The following is a 13762-nucleotide window of genomic DNA, read 5'->3' as shown; positions in this document are numbered from 1 at the left end:
GTAATTTATTATCAACTGGTAGGTCCAAGGTTGCCTTCAAGCACCCATCTGCCAGCCAGGAACAAACACTACATGTGGCGGGAATTGAACTTAGTTATCTACTAAAACAACGTAATGCCTCTCAAATTGCGCTGACTTCACATATTTTCCCAGTGCCGTCATCAGTAAAATCAGGAAGGAAGTTAATTGAGGCGTCAGTGACATGCAGCAATAATGCACCTTTAATGCATCGTGTTGGTCATCAGGGAGCTCGAAAATATTGGCTTCATCAGTGCTTTTACGACATTTTGTCTGCTTAGCTCATCAGAATTTGTGATTTTTTAGCTTTGTAAACAGGACTACTAATGTAATACTACTGTATACTGTATAATGTAATGCTTTCTCAGCTCCACATGGCTTTTTTTGAATATGGGATCGAAATGACATTAGCTTACCCTGAACCGTCTCTATTTTGCTGAAACCTTCCTTTTTTTTCCTTGCCATTTGTCTCCTCTTGGATAAAAAGTAGTCTTCCAATACACAGCTGTGGGAATAAACATACATGCTAACGTTAGCTGTTGCTCTCCCTTAGCTATGGACACTGCAAGAGCATGCCATTTTCTTTTGGATAAAACATGTCTCTTAATATTGCGCTACAAATGGCAAAAATCAAAACAAGCCAACGTCCTCTCATTTATTGCTGGATGTGACAAACTGAATAGAATATTAGGCATACACACTTTTGTTAGCTGGCTTTACGTCAGCTCTGGATGCTGCAGTATTTATAATCCACAGTCTACCCTTTGTTGCAGTGGCCCTTAGTCTCTTGAACAAAATGACTATCCATGTGGCCAACAGCTTACTGTAGAAGTAAATAGACACACTCTTGCTTATCTCAGGATTCTAAGAACATTACTGTCATATTGAGTAAAAAACACATTTTTGTGTTTGCAAACCTTACAAAAGCATATGTTTCTAGCAAAATTTGCAAAGATACATTATTTCAGGCTTTATTAGCCATTTTGCATGTTTGGTTTAGGAGTTATGTTTAAATAACTGTCATGTTGAGTGTGACAGTTATACTGTCATATTGAGTAAAAAACACATTTTTGTATTTGCAAACCTTACAAAAGCTCATGTTTCTAGTAAAACCCACAACGATAGATTATTTCAGGCATTATTAGACATTTTGCATGTTTGGTTTAGGAGTTATCTTTGAATACATTTGTATTGCTTTTTGGGCATTATCTCAGGATTCTAAGAACATTACTGTCATATTGAGTAAAAAAACACATTTTTGTGGTTGCAAACCTTACAAAAGCATATGTTTCTAGCAAAATTTACAAAGATACATTATGTCAGGCTTTATTAGCCATTTTGCATGTTTGGTTTAGGAGTTATGTTTAAATAACTGTCATTGAATGTGACAGTAATACTGTCATATGGAGTAAAAAACACATTTTTGTATTTGCAAACCTTACAAAAGCTCATGTTTCTAGTAAAACCCACAACGATAGATTATTTCAGGCATTATTAGACATTTTGCATGTTTGGTTTAGGAGTTATCTTTGAATACATTTGTATTGCTTTTTGGGCATTATCTCAGGATTCTAAGAACGTTACTGTCATATTGAATAAAAAACTAATTTTTGTGTTTGCAAACCTTACAAAAGCATATGTTTCTAGCAAAATTTGCAAAGATACATTATTTCAGGCTTTATTAGCCATTTTGCATGTTTGGGTTTGGAGTTATGTTTAAATAACTGTCATATTGAATGTGACAGTTATACTGTCATATTGAGTAAAAAACACATTTTTGTATTTGCAAACCTTACAAAAGCTCATGTTTCTAGTAAAATCCACAACGATACATTATTAGACATTTTGCATGTTTGGTTTAGGAGTGATGTTTGAATACATTTGTATTGCTTTTTGGGCATTATCTCAGGATTCTAAGAACATTACTGTCATATTGAGTAAAAAAACAAATTTTTTGTGTTTGCAAACCTTACAAAAGCATATGTTTTTAGCAACATTTGCAAAGATACATTACTTCAGGCATTATTAGCCATTTTGCATGTTTGGTTTAGGAGTTATGTTTAAATAACTGTCATATTGAGTTTGACAGTTATACTGTCATATTGAGTAAAAAACTATTTTTTGTATTTGCAAACCTTACAAAAGCTTATGTTTCAAGTAAAAGTCACAAAGATACATTATTTCAGGCATTATTAGACATTTCTTATGTTTGGTTTAGGAGTTATGTTTGAATACATTTGTATTGCTTTTTTCACATTTTCTCAGGATTCTAAGAACATTACTCTCATATTGAGTACAAAACAAATGTTTGTGTTTGTAAACCTTACGAAAGCATATATTTCTAGCAAAACTCACAAAGATACATTATTTCAGGCATTATTAGCCATTTTGCATGTTTGGTCTATAAGTTAAGTTTAAATAACTGTCATATTGAGTGCGACAGTTATACTGTCATATTGAGTAAAACACACATATTTGTATTTGCAAACCTTACAAAAGCTCATGTTTCTAGCAAAACTCACAAATATACATTATTTCAGGCATTATTAGCCATTTTGCATATTTGGTTTAAGAGTTATGTTTAAATAACTGTCATTGAGTGTGACAGTTATACTGTCATATTGAGTAAAAAACACATTTTTGTATTTGCAAACCTTACAAAAGCATATGTTTCTAGCAAAACTCACAAATATACATTATTTCAGGCATTATTAGCCATTTTGCATATTTGGTTTAGGAGTTATGTTTAAATAACTGTCACATTGAGTGCGGCAGTTATGCTGTCATATTAAGTAAAAAACACATTTTTGTATTTGCAAACCTTACAAAAGCACCTGATTCGTGTAAAATTCACATATATACATTAATACAGCCATTATTAGACATATTGCATGTTTGGTTTTGGAGTTATGTGTATATAATTTTCATATTTAGGTGATCCATGGTTACCATGGTAACAGCAGAATCTCGATTTCCATTATTGCAAGCCAATGTATAATTTTATTAGGATTTTTAATTCTTTTTATAAGGTCTAATTATTTTGAATGTTGCTTTAAACAGTTTTTACTCAAATTATTATGACCGATGAAGCGCTTCTATTGCACAATGATCCTAGTGTCCTAAAACTGTCCTACAACTACTGACATGTACTGACCGTGATGTGACGCCGCGCAGACTCCAAGCAGAACGGCGATGCAGCCTCGGCCGCCTTGGCCAACGAAGACTGCCCCACCATCGACCAGGTGCTCAGCCCGGACGAGAGGAGCCCCATCGGGCGGGGTCCCACCCGGGAACGCTACCAGCAGGACCGCGCCTGCTTCCTGCTTAACACCAGGGAATTCCGAGCCACAGATGGGAACGTGCGGAAAGGTACGGGAAAAGCACGGACACACGCAAACATGTTGTGTTCGCACCAACATACACACGTTCGGGAGGGCTGGCTCAGGATAGACAGGAGAGCACACGTACTGTAGACGCACAGGCACACTCCAGCTCTTGTGCTCTGCTCCTGTGTGTGCCATCACCGCTTGGTTTGATTACTTCTGTCTGGCTTCAAAGTTGACGTGCGTCTCCTTATTGGTTTGTTTGTCCTTATTTGACTTGCGGTCGTCCATCTTTCCATGGTGTCCGTGTGTTTGGTTGCGTGTCCATCCATGCTCATGAACAGTCTTTCTCTGTCTTCTGGACTCAGACAGTTGACCATGCATTAATTTACTTCTCGTACTCTTTCTCTCCCGACCCTTCTTATTACCCCTTTTAATTTCTTCCCTTATCCTAACCTCCCCGCCCATTCCCCTTAAATAAATTCCATACATCCATTTCTCATCCCCTTTGTGCCACACCAACCCACCCTACCCCTCCCCTGCCCCCTTTTTCATTTCTACATCATCACCTTTGTGCTCATGACCTAACACCTTCACCCATCTACTACTCATCGCAATCAAACCACCACCAATCACTGCTACCGCCACCATGCACCCAAACACTCCCTCACACTCCCTTCAAACTTTTCAACACCCCCCTTGTTGACAACAAACTAGAGGCAGCAGCCCTGGCACCCAGCCCAGACTCCCCTCTGACTGAGGATTGGTATAAGATGGAAGGGTCTCTGTTACAGCAGGACCTCAATGCAAACTCCACCTCCTCCTGGATCAAACCGTAGACCAGAGGTAACGATGCAGAAAAATAAAATCCAAACAAATACGGCAACAGCCCGTAGGTGCAGTAGCTACACTTTTCTTTCCTTAGTTTATTTCGAACATGGACATACTTACAGCATAATACATCACACAATGTCATATCATTTCACTTTACATCATGTCTGAAAAGGAGTAGGAAGAAGCGAAGCTTGTTTAATCCTACCCCTTTTACAAATACAGGTAAAAGCCAGTAAATTAGAATATTTTGAAAAACTTGATTTATTTCAGTAATTGCATTCAAAAGGTGTAACTTGTACATTATATTTATTCATTGCACACAGACTGATGCATTCAAATGTTTATTTCATTTAATTTTGATGATTTGAAGTGGCAACAAATGAAAATCCAAAATTCCGTGTGTCACAAAATTAGAATATTACTTAAGGCTAATACAAAAAAGGGATTTTTAGAAATGTTGGCCAACTGAAAAGTATGAAAATGAAAAATATGAGCATGTACAATACTCAATACTTGGTTGGAGCTCCTTTTGCCTCAATTACTGCGTTAATGCGGCGTGGCATGGAGTCGATGAGTTTCTGGCACTGCTCAGGTGTTATGAGAGCCCAGGTTGCTCTGATAGTGGCCTTCAACTCTTCTGCGTTTTTGGGTCTGGCATTCTGCATCTTCCTTTTCACAATACCCCACAGATTTTCTATGGGGCTAAGGTCAGGGGAGTTGGCGGGCCAATTTAGAACAGAAATACCATGGTCCGTAAACCAGGCACGGGTAGATTTTGCGCTGTGTGCAGGCGCCAAGTCCTGTTGGAACTTGAAATCTCCATCTCCATAGAGCAGGTCAGCAGCAGGAAGCATGAAGTGCTCTAAAACTTGCTGGTAGACGGCTGCGTTGACCCTGGATCTCAGGAAACAGAGTGGACCGACACCAGCAGATGACATGGCACCCCAAACCATCACCCAACCATGCAAATTTTGCATTTCCTTTGGAAATCAAGGTCCCAGAGTCTGGAGGAAGACAGGAGAGGCACAGGATCCACGTTGCCTGAAGTCTAGTGTAAAGTTTCCACCATCAGTGATGGTTTGGGGTGCCATGTCATCTGCTGGTGTCGGTCCACTCTGTTTCCTGAGATCCAGGGTCAACGCAGCCGTCTACCAGCAAGTTTTAGAGCACTTCATGCTTCCTGCTGCTGACCTGCTCTATGGAGATGGAGATTTCAAGTTCCAACAGGACTTGGCGCCTGCACACAGCGCAAAATCTACCCGTGCCTGGTTTACGGACCATGGTATTTCTGTTCTAAATTGGCCCGCCAACTCCCCTGACCTTAGCCCCATAGAAAATCTGTGGGGTATTGTGAAAAGGAAGATGCAGAATGCCAGACCCAAAAACGCAGAAGAGTTGAAGGCCACTATCAGAGCAACCTGGGCTCTCATAACACCTGAGCAGTGCCAGAAACTCATCGACTCCATGCCACGCCGCATTAACGCAGTAATTGAGGCAAAAGGAGCTCCAACCAAGTATTGAGTATTGTACATGCTCATATTTTTCATTTTCATACTTTTCAGTTGGCCAACATTTCTAAAAATCCCTTATTTGTATTAGCCTTAAGTAATATTCTAATTTTGTGACACACGGAATTTTGGATTTTCATTTGTTGCCACTTCAAATCATCAAAATTAAATGAAATAAACATTTGAATGCATCAGTCTGTGTGCAATGAATAAATATAATGTACAAGTTACACCTTTTGAATGCAATTACTGAAATAAATCAAGTTTTTCAAAATATTCTAATTTACTGGCTTTTACCTGTATATACATTCATATACTGACTTCTTTTTGTAGCACAATGACATCCGTGAATGATTAATGCAGCAGTTTTGTAATGTATAACTAGAAAATTTTGATGGGCCTGCTATCTGTGCCCTGGACCTCTGGCCGGGGGTCGCTGGAAGCCGCCGTACTTATTAGATGGTGCCGAGTGTCTGTTTTACGGAGCTAGCCTAAAACAGTAGCATGTTTACACAAAAATGATAACACGTAGCATGTGCGCTAACGATAGCATGATAACAGTCGGCATGTTTCATATACCAAGTTGAAATACTCAAAGGTGTTTGGCTGCGGAAATAGAAAAAAAAGTGTAAAAATAGATGAAAAAGTTAGCAAGCCTAAGTTAGCTTACTAGCATGCTATCGTTTGCATGCTAACAGTTAACAAGTGTCACATACCAAGTTTTATGACCTTAGACGAAACGGTTGCAAAACTGGCTAGAAAAAGTGAGCATGCTAATGTTAGCATGCTAGCAAGCTAACGTGAGCATGATAATAGTTTGTGTCACATACCAAGTTGTATGACTCTAAAAGTGTATGGCTGGGGAAATAGAGAAACATGAGTACATTTAGCAAAGAAAGCCGGCGTACTTATTAGATGGTGCCGAGTGTCTGAATCCGGGAGTTTTAGGTGTCGCTGTACAAAATGAGCCACAGAGCTAGCCTAAAACAGTAGCATGTTTACACAAAAATGATAACACGTAGCATGTGCGCTAACAATAGCATGATAACAGTCGGCATGTTTCATATACCAAGGTGTACGACTCAAAGGGGTTTGGCTGCGGAAATAGGAAAAAAAAAAGTAAAACTAGAAGAAAAAGTTAGCGTGCTTAAGTTAGCTTGCTAGCATGCTATTGTTTGCATGCCAACATGTAGCAAGTGTCACATACCAAGTATTATGACCTTGGGTAAAACTGTTGCAAAACTAGCTAGAAAAAGTGAGCATGCTAATGTTAGCATGCTAGCAAGCTAACGTGAGCATGATAATAGTTTGTGTCACATACCAAGTTGTATGACTCTAAAAGTGTATGGCTGGGGAAATAGAGAAACATGAGTACATTTAGCAAAGAAAGCCGCCGTACTTATTAGATGGTGCCGAGTGTCTGAATCCGGGAGTTTTAGGTGTCGCTGTACAAAATGAGCCACAGAGCTAACCTAAAACAGTAGCATGTTTGCACAAAAATGATAACACGTAGCATGTGCGCTAAAGATAGCATGATAACAGTCGGCATGTTTCATATACCAAGGTGTACGACTCAAAGGGGTTTGGCTGCGGAAATAGGAAAAAAAAAAGTAAAACTAGAAGAAAAAGTTAGCGTGCTTAAGTTAGCTTGCTAGCATGCTATTGCTTGCATGCTAACAGGTAACAAGTGTCACATACCAAGTATTATGACCTTAGCAAAACTAGCGAGAAAAAGTGAGCATGCTAATGTTAGCATGCTAGTAAGCTAACGTGAGCATGATAATAGTTTGTGTCACATACCAAGTTGTATGACTCTAAAAGTGTATGGCTGGGGAAATAGAGAAACATGAGTACATTTAGCAAAGAAAGCCGGCGTACTTATTAGATGGTGCCGAGTGTCTGAATCCGGGAGTTTTAGGTGTCGCTGTACAAAATGAGCCACAGAGCTAGCCTAAAACAGTAGCATGTTTGCACAAAAATGATAACACGTAGCATGTGCGCTAAAGATAGCATGATAACAGTCGGCATGTTTCATATACCAAGGTGTACGACTCAAAGGTGAATGGCTGCGGAAATAGGAAAAAAAAAAGTAAAATTAGTAGAAAAAGTTAGCATGCTTAAGTTAGCTTGCTAGCATGCTATTGCTTGCATGCTAACAGGTAACAAGTGTCACATACCAAGTTTTATGACCTTAGCAAAACTAGCGAGAAAAAGTGAGCATACTAATGTTAGCATGCTAGCAAGCTAACGTGAGCATGATAATAGTTAGTACGTGTCACATACCAAGTTATATGACTCTAAGGTGTATGGCCGGGGAAATAGAGAAACATGAGTACATTTAGCAAAGAAAGTTAGCACTTTAATGTTAGCATGCTTACGTTTGCATGCTAACAGTATACAAGTGTCACGTACTAAGTTACACGACTCTAAGGGAAAACGGTAGCAAAACTAGCGTAAATAGTTAGCATTAAGTCAATTAAGTCGGTCATGATACACCTACTGAGATGAAGGAATATCTTATTTTCAATAATTCATAATTCTTCTTCTTTGCACTTTGTAAGCACTGTTAATTTGAACAACCTCTTAAACTGGATCATGTCAGTACTTTGTTTAACTTCTTTACGTAATCCATCCCATAATTTAATTCCACATACTGATATGCTAAAGGTTCTAAGTGTTGCACGTGCATGCAAATGTTTTTAAATGAGATTTTCCTCTAAGGTTATATGTCTCCTCTTTAGTAGAGAAGAATTTGTTGTTTGATTGATTAATTGATTGAGAAGTTTATTAACACCTTAAAGAATTGAATCCATGTCATGCTTTAAAAAGGCAAATGGGCGGCACAAAAAGCCAAAAGGCTTGTTTTCATTGTGGTCCATTAAATATTCATCACATTTGATACATACTGTATATAACCTGTAACATGTATATAAAAAATGACGTTAAAAAAATGGATAAATGATGTACATATACACAGTATACATGTCCGGTGATTTGAAAAACATCATACCGATATACAAAAAATGGGGTAGGGGTATATACACTATGTACATGACACTATGTACATGTTGACTCCAAGACTGTGCAAAACAGAATTAGAAAATATATATACACATACAGGTAAAAGCCAGTAAATTAGAATATTTTGAAAAACTTGATTTATTTCAGTAATTGCATTCAAAAGGTGTAACTTGTACATTATATTTATTCATTGCACACAGACTGATGCATTCAAATGTTTATTTCATTTAATTTTGATGATTTGAAGTGGCAACAAAAGAAAATCCAAAATTCCGTGTGTCACAAAATTAGAATATTACTTAAGGCTAATACAAAAAAGGGATTTTTAGAAATGTTGGCCAACTGAAAAGTATGAAAATGAAAAATATGAGCATGTACAATACTCAATACTTGGTTGGAGCTCCTTTTGCCTCAATTACTGCGTTAATGCGGCGTGGCATGGAGTCGATGAGTTTCTGGCACTGCTCAGGTGTTATGAGAGCCCAGGTTGCTCTGATAGTGGCCTTCAACTCTTCTGCGTTTTTGGGTCTGGCATTCTGCATCTTCCTTTTCACAATACCCCACAGATTTTCTATGGGGATAAGGTCAGGGGAGTTGGCGGGCCAATTTAGAACAGAAATACCATGGTCCGTAAACCAGACACGGGTAGATTTTGCGCTGTGTGCAGGCGCCAAGTCCTGTTGGAACTTGAAATCTCCATCTCCATAGAGCAGGTCAGCAGCAGGAAGCATGAAGTGCTCTAAAACTTGCTGGTAGACGGCTGCGTTGACCCTGTATCTCAGGAAACAGAGTGGACCGACACCAGCAGATGACATGGCACCCCAAACCATCACCCAACCATGCAAATTTTGCATTTCCTTTGGAAATCGAGGTCCCAGAGTCTGGAGGAAGACAGGAGAGGCACAGGATCCACGTTGCCTGAAGTCTAGTGTAAAGTTTCCACCATCAGTGATGGTTTGGGGTGCCATGTCATCTGCTGGTGTCGGTCCACTCTGTTTCCTGAGATCCAGGGTCAACGCAGCCGTCTACCAGCAAGTTTTAGAGCACTTCATGCTTCCTGCTGCTGACCTGCTCTATGGAGATGGAGATTTCAAGTTCCAACAGGACTTGGCGCCTGCACACAGCGCAAAATCTACCCGTGCCTGGTTTACAGACCATGGTATTTCTGTTCTAAATTGGCCCGCCAACTCCCCTGACCTTAGCCCCATAGAAAATCTGTGGGGTATTGTGAAAAGGAAGATGCAGAATGCCAGACCCAAAAACGCAGAAGAGTTGAAGGCCATTATCAGAGCAACCTGGGCTCTCATAACACCTGAGCAGTGCCAGAAACTCATCGACTCCATGCCACGCCGCATTAACGCAGTAATTGAGGCAAAAGGAGCTCCAACCAAGTATTGAGTATTGTACATGCTCATATTTTTCATTTTCATACTTTTCAGTTGGCCAACATTTCTAAAAATCCCTTTTTTGTATTAGCCTTAAGTAATATTCTAATTTTGTGACACACGGAATTTTGGATTTTCATTTGTTGCCACTTCAAATCATCAAAATTAAATGAAATAAACATTTGAATGCATCAGTCTGTGTGCAATGAATAAATATAATGTACAAGTTACACCTTTTGAATGCAATTACTGAAATAAATCAAGTTTTTAAAAATATTCTAATTTACTGGCTTTTACCTGTATATATATAAAACCACATATAAACGGGTTTATATGTTCCATACAACTTCCATACAACTCCATCTCCATCATATAGCATGCTATTGCAGTGCGGCAGCACCACTTGTATACAAAAAGAATGTCTCACACACACACACACACACACACACACACACACACACACACACACACACACACACACACACTGGTTATCTTTTGGAATGGGGACCAAGTTTTTGATCATCACTTGTGGGGACCAACCTTTCTACAGGTTGTGGAGGCATAACAAAATTAGGTAAAATGTTAGCTGAGATAGGCTCCAGCACCCCTCGCAACCCCCAAAGGGACAGGCGGTAGAAAATGGATGGCTGGATGGATGGATGACCACTGCCCAGTTAGCTCATACACGTCTTTAAATCTCTGGATTGATGAAGTAATGTTGCTGATCATTCTTACTGGGGACCCTGGGGGAAAAGAGTTGATATGGTTCATGGGGACCAAATTCAAATAATTTTGCATAATTCACACCAATTTGTACGTGAATAAAACAATAAAAAAGTTCAAATTAAATATGACATGATCCTCAGAATACAGAATGGATCTGACTATCATTTAAAAAGGTTTCCCTTTAGGGGACCTGTTTTTTTGTCCCCATATCGTCAGAGGTCCCCTAAAGTAAGCATTGCCCACACACACACACACACACACACACACACACACACACACACACACACACACACACACACACACACACACACACATGCACTCCTCATGACATGAGACGTCCCTGCAGTGTCCTGAAGTGTGCAAACTCTTGAGCTAAGGTTAGGTTGACTATCACCATAAAAAAACAACAAAAAAAAACCTAACCTCAGCCCAATCCCATAAGCTGCATATGGTTTGCTCTCTTTGTGAACTGTGCAAAAAAAAAAAAGTGTCACAATATGCTACACAAACTGCTTTGTGATCTTGTGTGTGTAAGTGGGAAGAAAAGAAAAGTGTGCGTACTAGAGATGCGCGGATAGGCAATTTATTTCATCCGCAACCGCGGCAGAAAGTCGTCAACCATCCGCCATCCACCCGATGTAACGTTTGATCAGAACTGCACCCGCCCGCCATCCGCCCGATGTTATATATCTAATATTAATAAAAAAAAATTAAAAAAAAGGGTGAAAACTACGCGAATTGCACCTTGTGCAGACAAGATTTTTCGATCGGACACGGAGGAATTAGTGATGTAAAAGACCACGTTGGGACAAAAAAACACAAGTCTAATGCCGTTGCTAGCGATACAAGTGGAAAACTTTCAACGTTTTTCGTCGCCCAAACAGATTCTTTGGATGTGATAAATGCCGAAGTTTTATTTACGGAGGCAATAATTGAGCATGGACTTCCAATCGCACTGGCTGATCACATGGGACAGTTACATGTTTGTAATGCAACCTTTAAAAATCATTACGCGGTGATCGCGATCCCAAAAATAAACTTTTCTTGCATGATAATGTCCAGAAAAATTCGCTTTATATTACTATAGAGTCCTTTTAACGAATGAGTTTGATGGTTTATCACAAACCTTAAATGAAAGAAGTCCTTTGTTCTCCTGCAGCATGGCCTTGCTTCGTGTTTGGTGCGCCATCCTGTCGGCTGTATTTCACAGCACGACATACTGTTAAAAGTGTTTATACTATTTATACTTTCAATTAACAAATTGAAGTCTTGTGAAAGGTTGACAGGATAACTGGCATTAACTGTCAAAATAATTTCAAACTATTGAAGTTAGCTTACAGAATAAACATGTCAATCAACCCATATGATTTTTGCTGTAATATTTTTGTTTTGAAAAGTCACTGTGACTGATAGAAAAGTGATGGTTTTAGCAACATTTTAACCTGTCTGAATGCTAATAATCATTTTGCGTCGGGGGGCGAAGCCCTGAACCCTCCACCAGGACTTTGTCCTGGACCTACCGGGGCCTGCGGCCCTTGGACCCTGGCTACTAGGTTTTTCTGATTTAAAAGTTGGCAGGTATGGTGAGGTTATAAAGCTTTTGCCTGTTAAAGAAAGGAGACTGATCCAACGCAGCACAGACTTGCGCGTGCCACGCTGTCACGACCCAGACGCACACCAGTGCGCAATCATATGGGAGCCGCGCTGAGCGCACCTCCAAGCGCGTCTCGCTGCCGGCGACGGCCAGGTATGGGCCCACGCTCCAGCGCCATCCATTTTCAGGGCTAGTTGATTCGGCAGGTGGGTTGTTACACACTCCCTTAGCGGGTTCCGACTTCCATGGCCACCGTCCTGCTCTCTATATCAACCAGGGTGAGCCCCACCCCTTTCGTGAGCGCACTGCGCGCAGAGTGACCCCTGTTACGCGCCCCCGGCAACAGGGGTGGCAAGCAGGTAAGCTGCGCGGGCGGAGCGCGCGGAGTGACCCATGTTACGAGCCCCCGGCCACGGGGGTGGCGGGCAGGTAAGCTGCTTACCTGCTGCGCGTGACGCCGGCCGTGGCAAAAGCGGACGAGGCGGGGTGTCGGTGCGGTGGGCGCGGTAGTGACACTGGACGTGCGTCGGGCCCTTCTCGCGGATCGCCTCAGCTACGGCTCCCGGTGGGGCCCTCTCGGGGGAAGGGGCCTCGGTCCCGGACCCCGGCGAGGCGTCCCTTCTCCGCTCCGTAAAAGTGTCCATCTCTTTTTTTTTTTTTCTTCTGTTGTGGCATATGCTGCAGGTGCCTGCTCGTTTTTCGTATGTGGGTAACAACATTTAACTATGTATATATATTTCCGAATTGGTTTAACTGCCACCCGCAAAAAAAAAAAAAAAAAAAAAAAAAAAAAAAAATCTAATTAATCCGCCCGACCCGACCCGCGAGCGGATAAAATCTTATTTTTTTAAATTTCATCCGCCCGATCTGCGGATAATCCGCGGACTCCGCGGTTGTGTCCGCAAACCGCGCATCTCTAGTGCGTACCATGCAACTGCATTAAAAGGCCATTGTTGAAGAAGAAGAAGAAAGGGGTGGGGGGGTGGGCTTCACTTTGTTGTCGTCTGACGTGCCTCTTGTTGTTGTTGTTGTTGTTGTTGTTGTCTCTCCCTTCAGGTTGTGTCATATCACGCGTGTGTATGTGGGCTCTTTCATTCCTACATGTTTTTAATACGCACACACTGTGTCTTTGTCCTCTCGACTGCCGTCTGAGTGTCGTGTTCGTGTTGTCGTGTGTGTGTGTGTGTGGCTTACTTTTTATTTCTTTTTTTTAAGACGTTTTGTTTCCCACCAAAGTGTGTTCAGCAGTGTGACTCCCCTCTCCTAACGGGTCCCAGCCTTGGTAAATAAAATACAACAATATTTGTGCCTTGATTACAAACTCAATTTATAATTGTGCATGCACTTTTGCAC

General features: G+C 40.7%; 2 protein-coding genes across 5 annotated transcripts in view; both read left to right on the top strand.

The window, feature by feature from the left end:
- LOC133610933 (stonustoxin subunit beta-like) overlaps positions 1–13762 on the top strand; it is a 460649-nt gene that overhangs the window by 61476 nt on the left and 385411 nt on the right. The window lies entirely within an intron of this gene.
- Positions 1–13762, top strand: part of LOC133610928 (voltage-gated potassium channel KCNC1-like) — a 142831-nt gene that overhangs the window by 88067 nt on the left and 41002 nt on the right. For 2 of the 3 annotated variants that reach the window (XM_061967699.2, XM_072914052.1), the window contains exon 4: positions 3193–3387. In XM_061967699.2, coding sequence (XP_061823683.1) covers positions 3193–3387 — 195 coding nt within the window. Of the gene's footprint in view, positions 1–3192; positions 3388–4058; positions 4188–13762 lie in introns of all 3 variants that reach the window. The other variant, XM_061967698.2, reaches the window with a different exon arrangement.

Source organism: Nerophis lumbriciformis, linkage group LG11 (genome assembly GCF_033978685.3).
Source record: "Nerophis lumbriciformis linkage group LG11, RoL_Nlum_v2.1, whole genome shotgun sequence".
In the NCBI taxonomy this organism is placed as follows: domain Eukaryota; kingdom Metazoa; phylum Chordata; class Actinopteri; order Syngnathiformes; family Syngnathidae; genus Nerophis; species Nerophis lumbriciformis.
The sequence above is the reverse complement of the archived record's forward strand: the minus strand, read 5'-3'. Positions and strand labels throughout refer to the sequence as shown.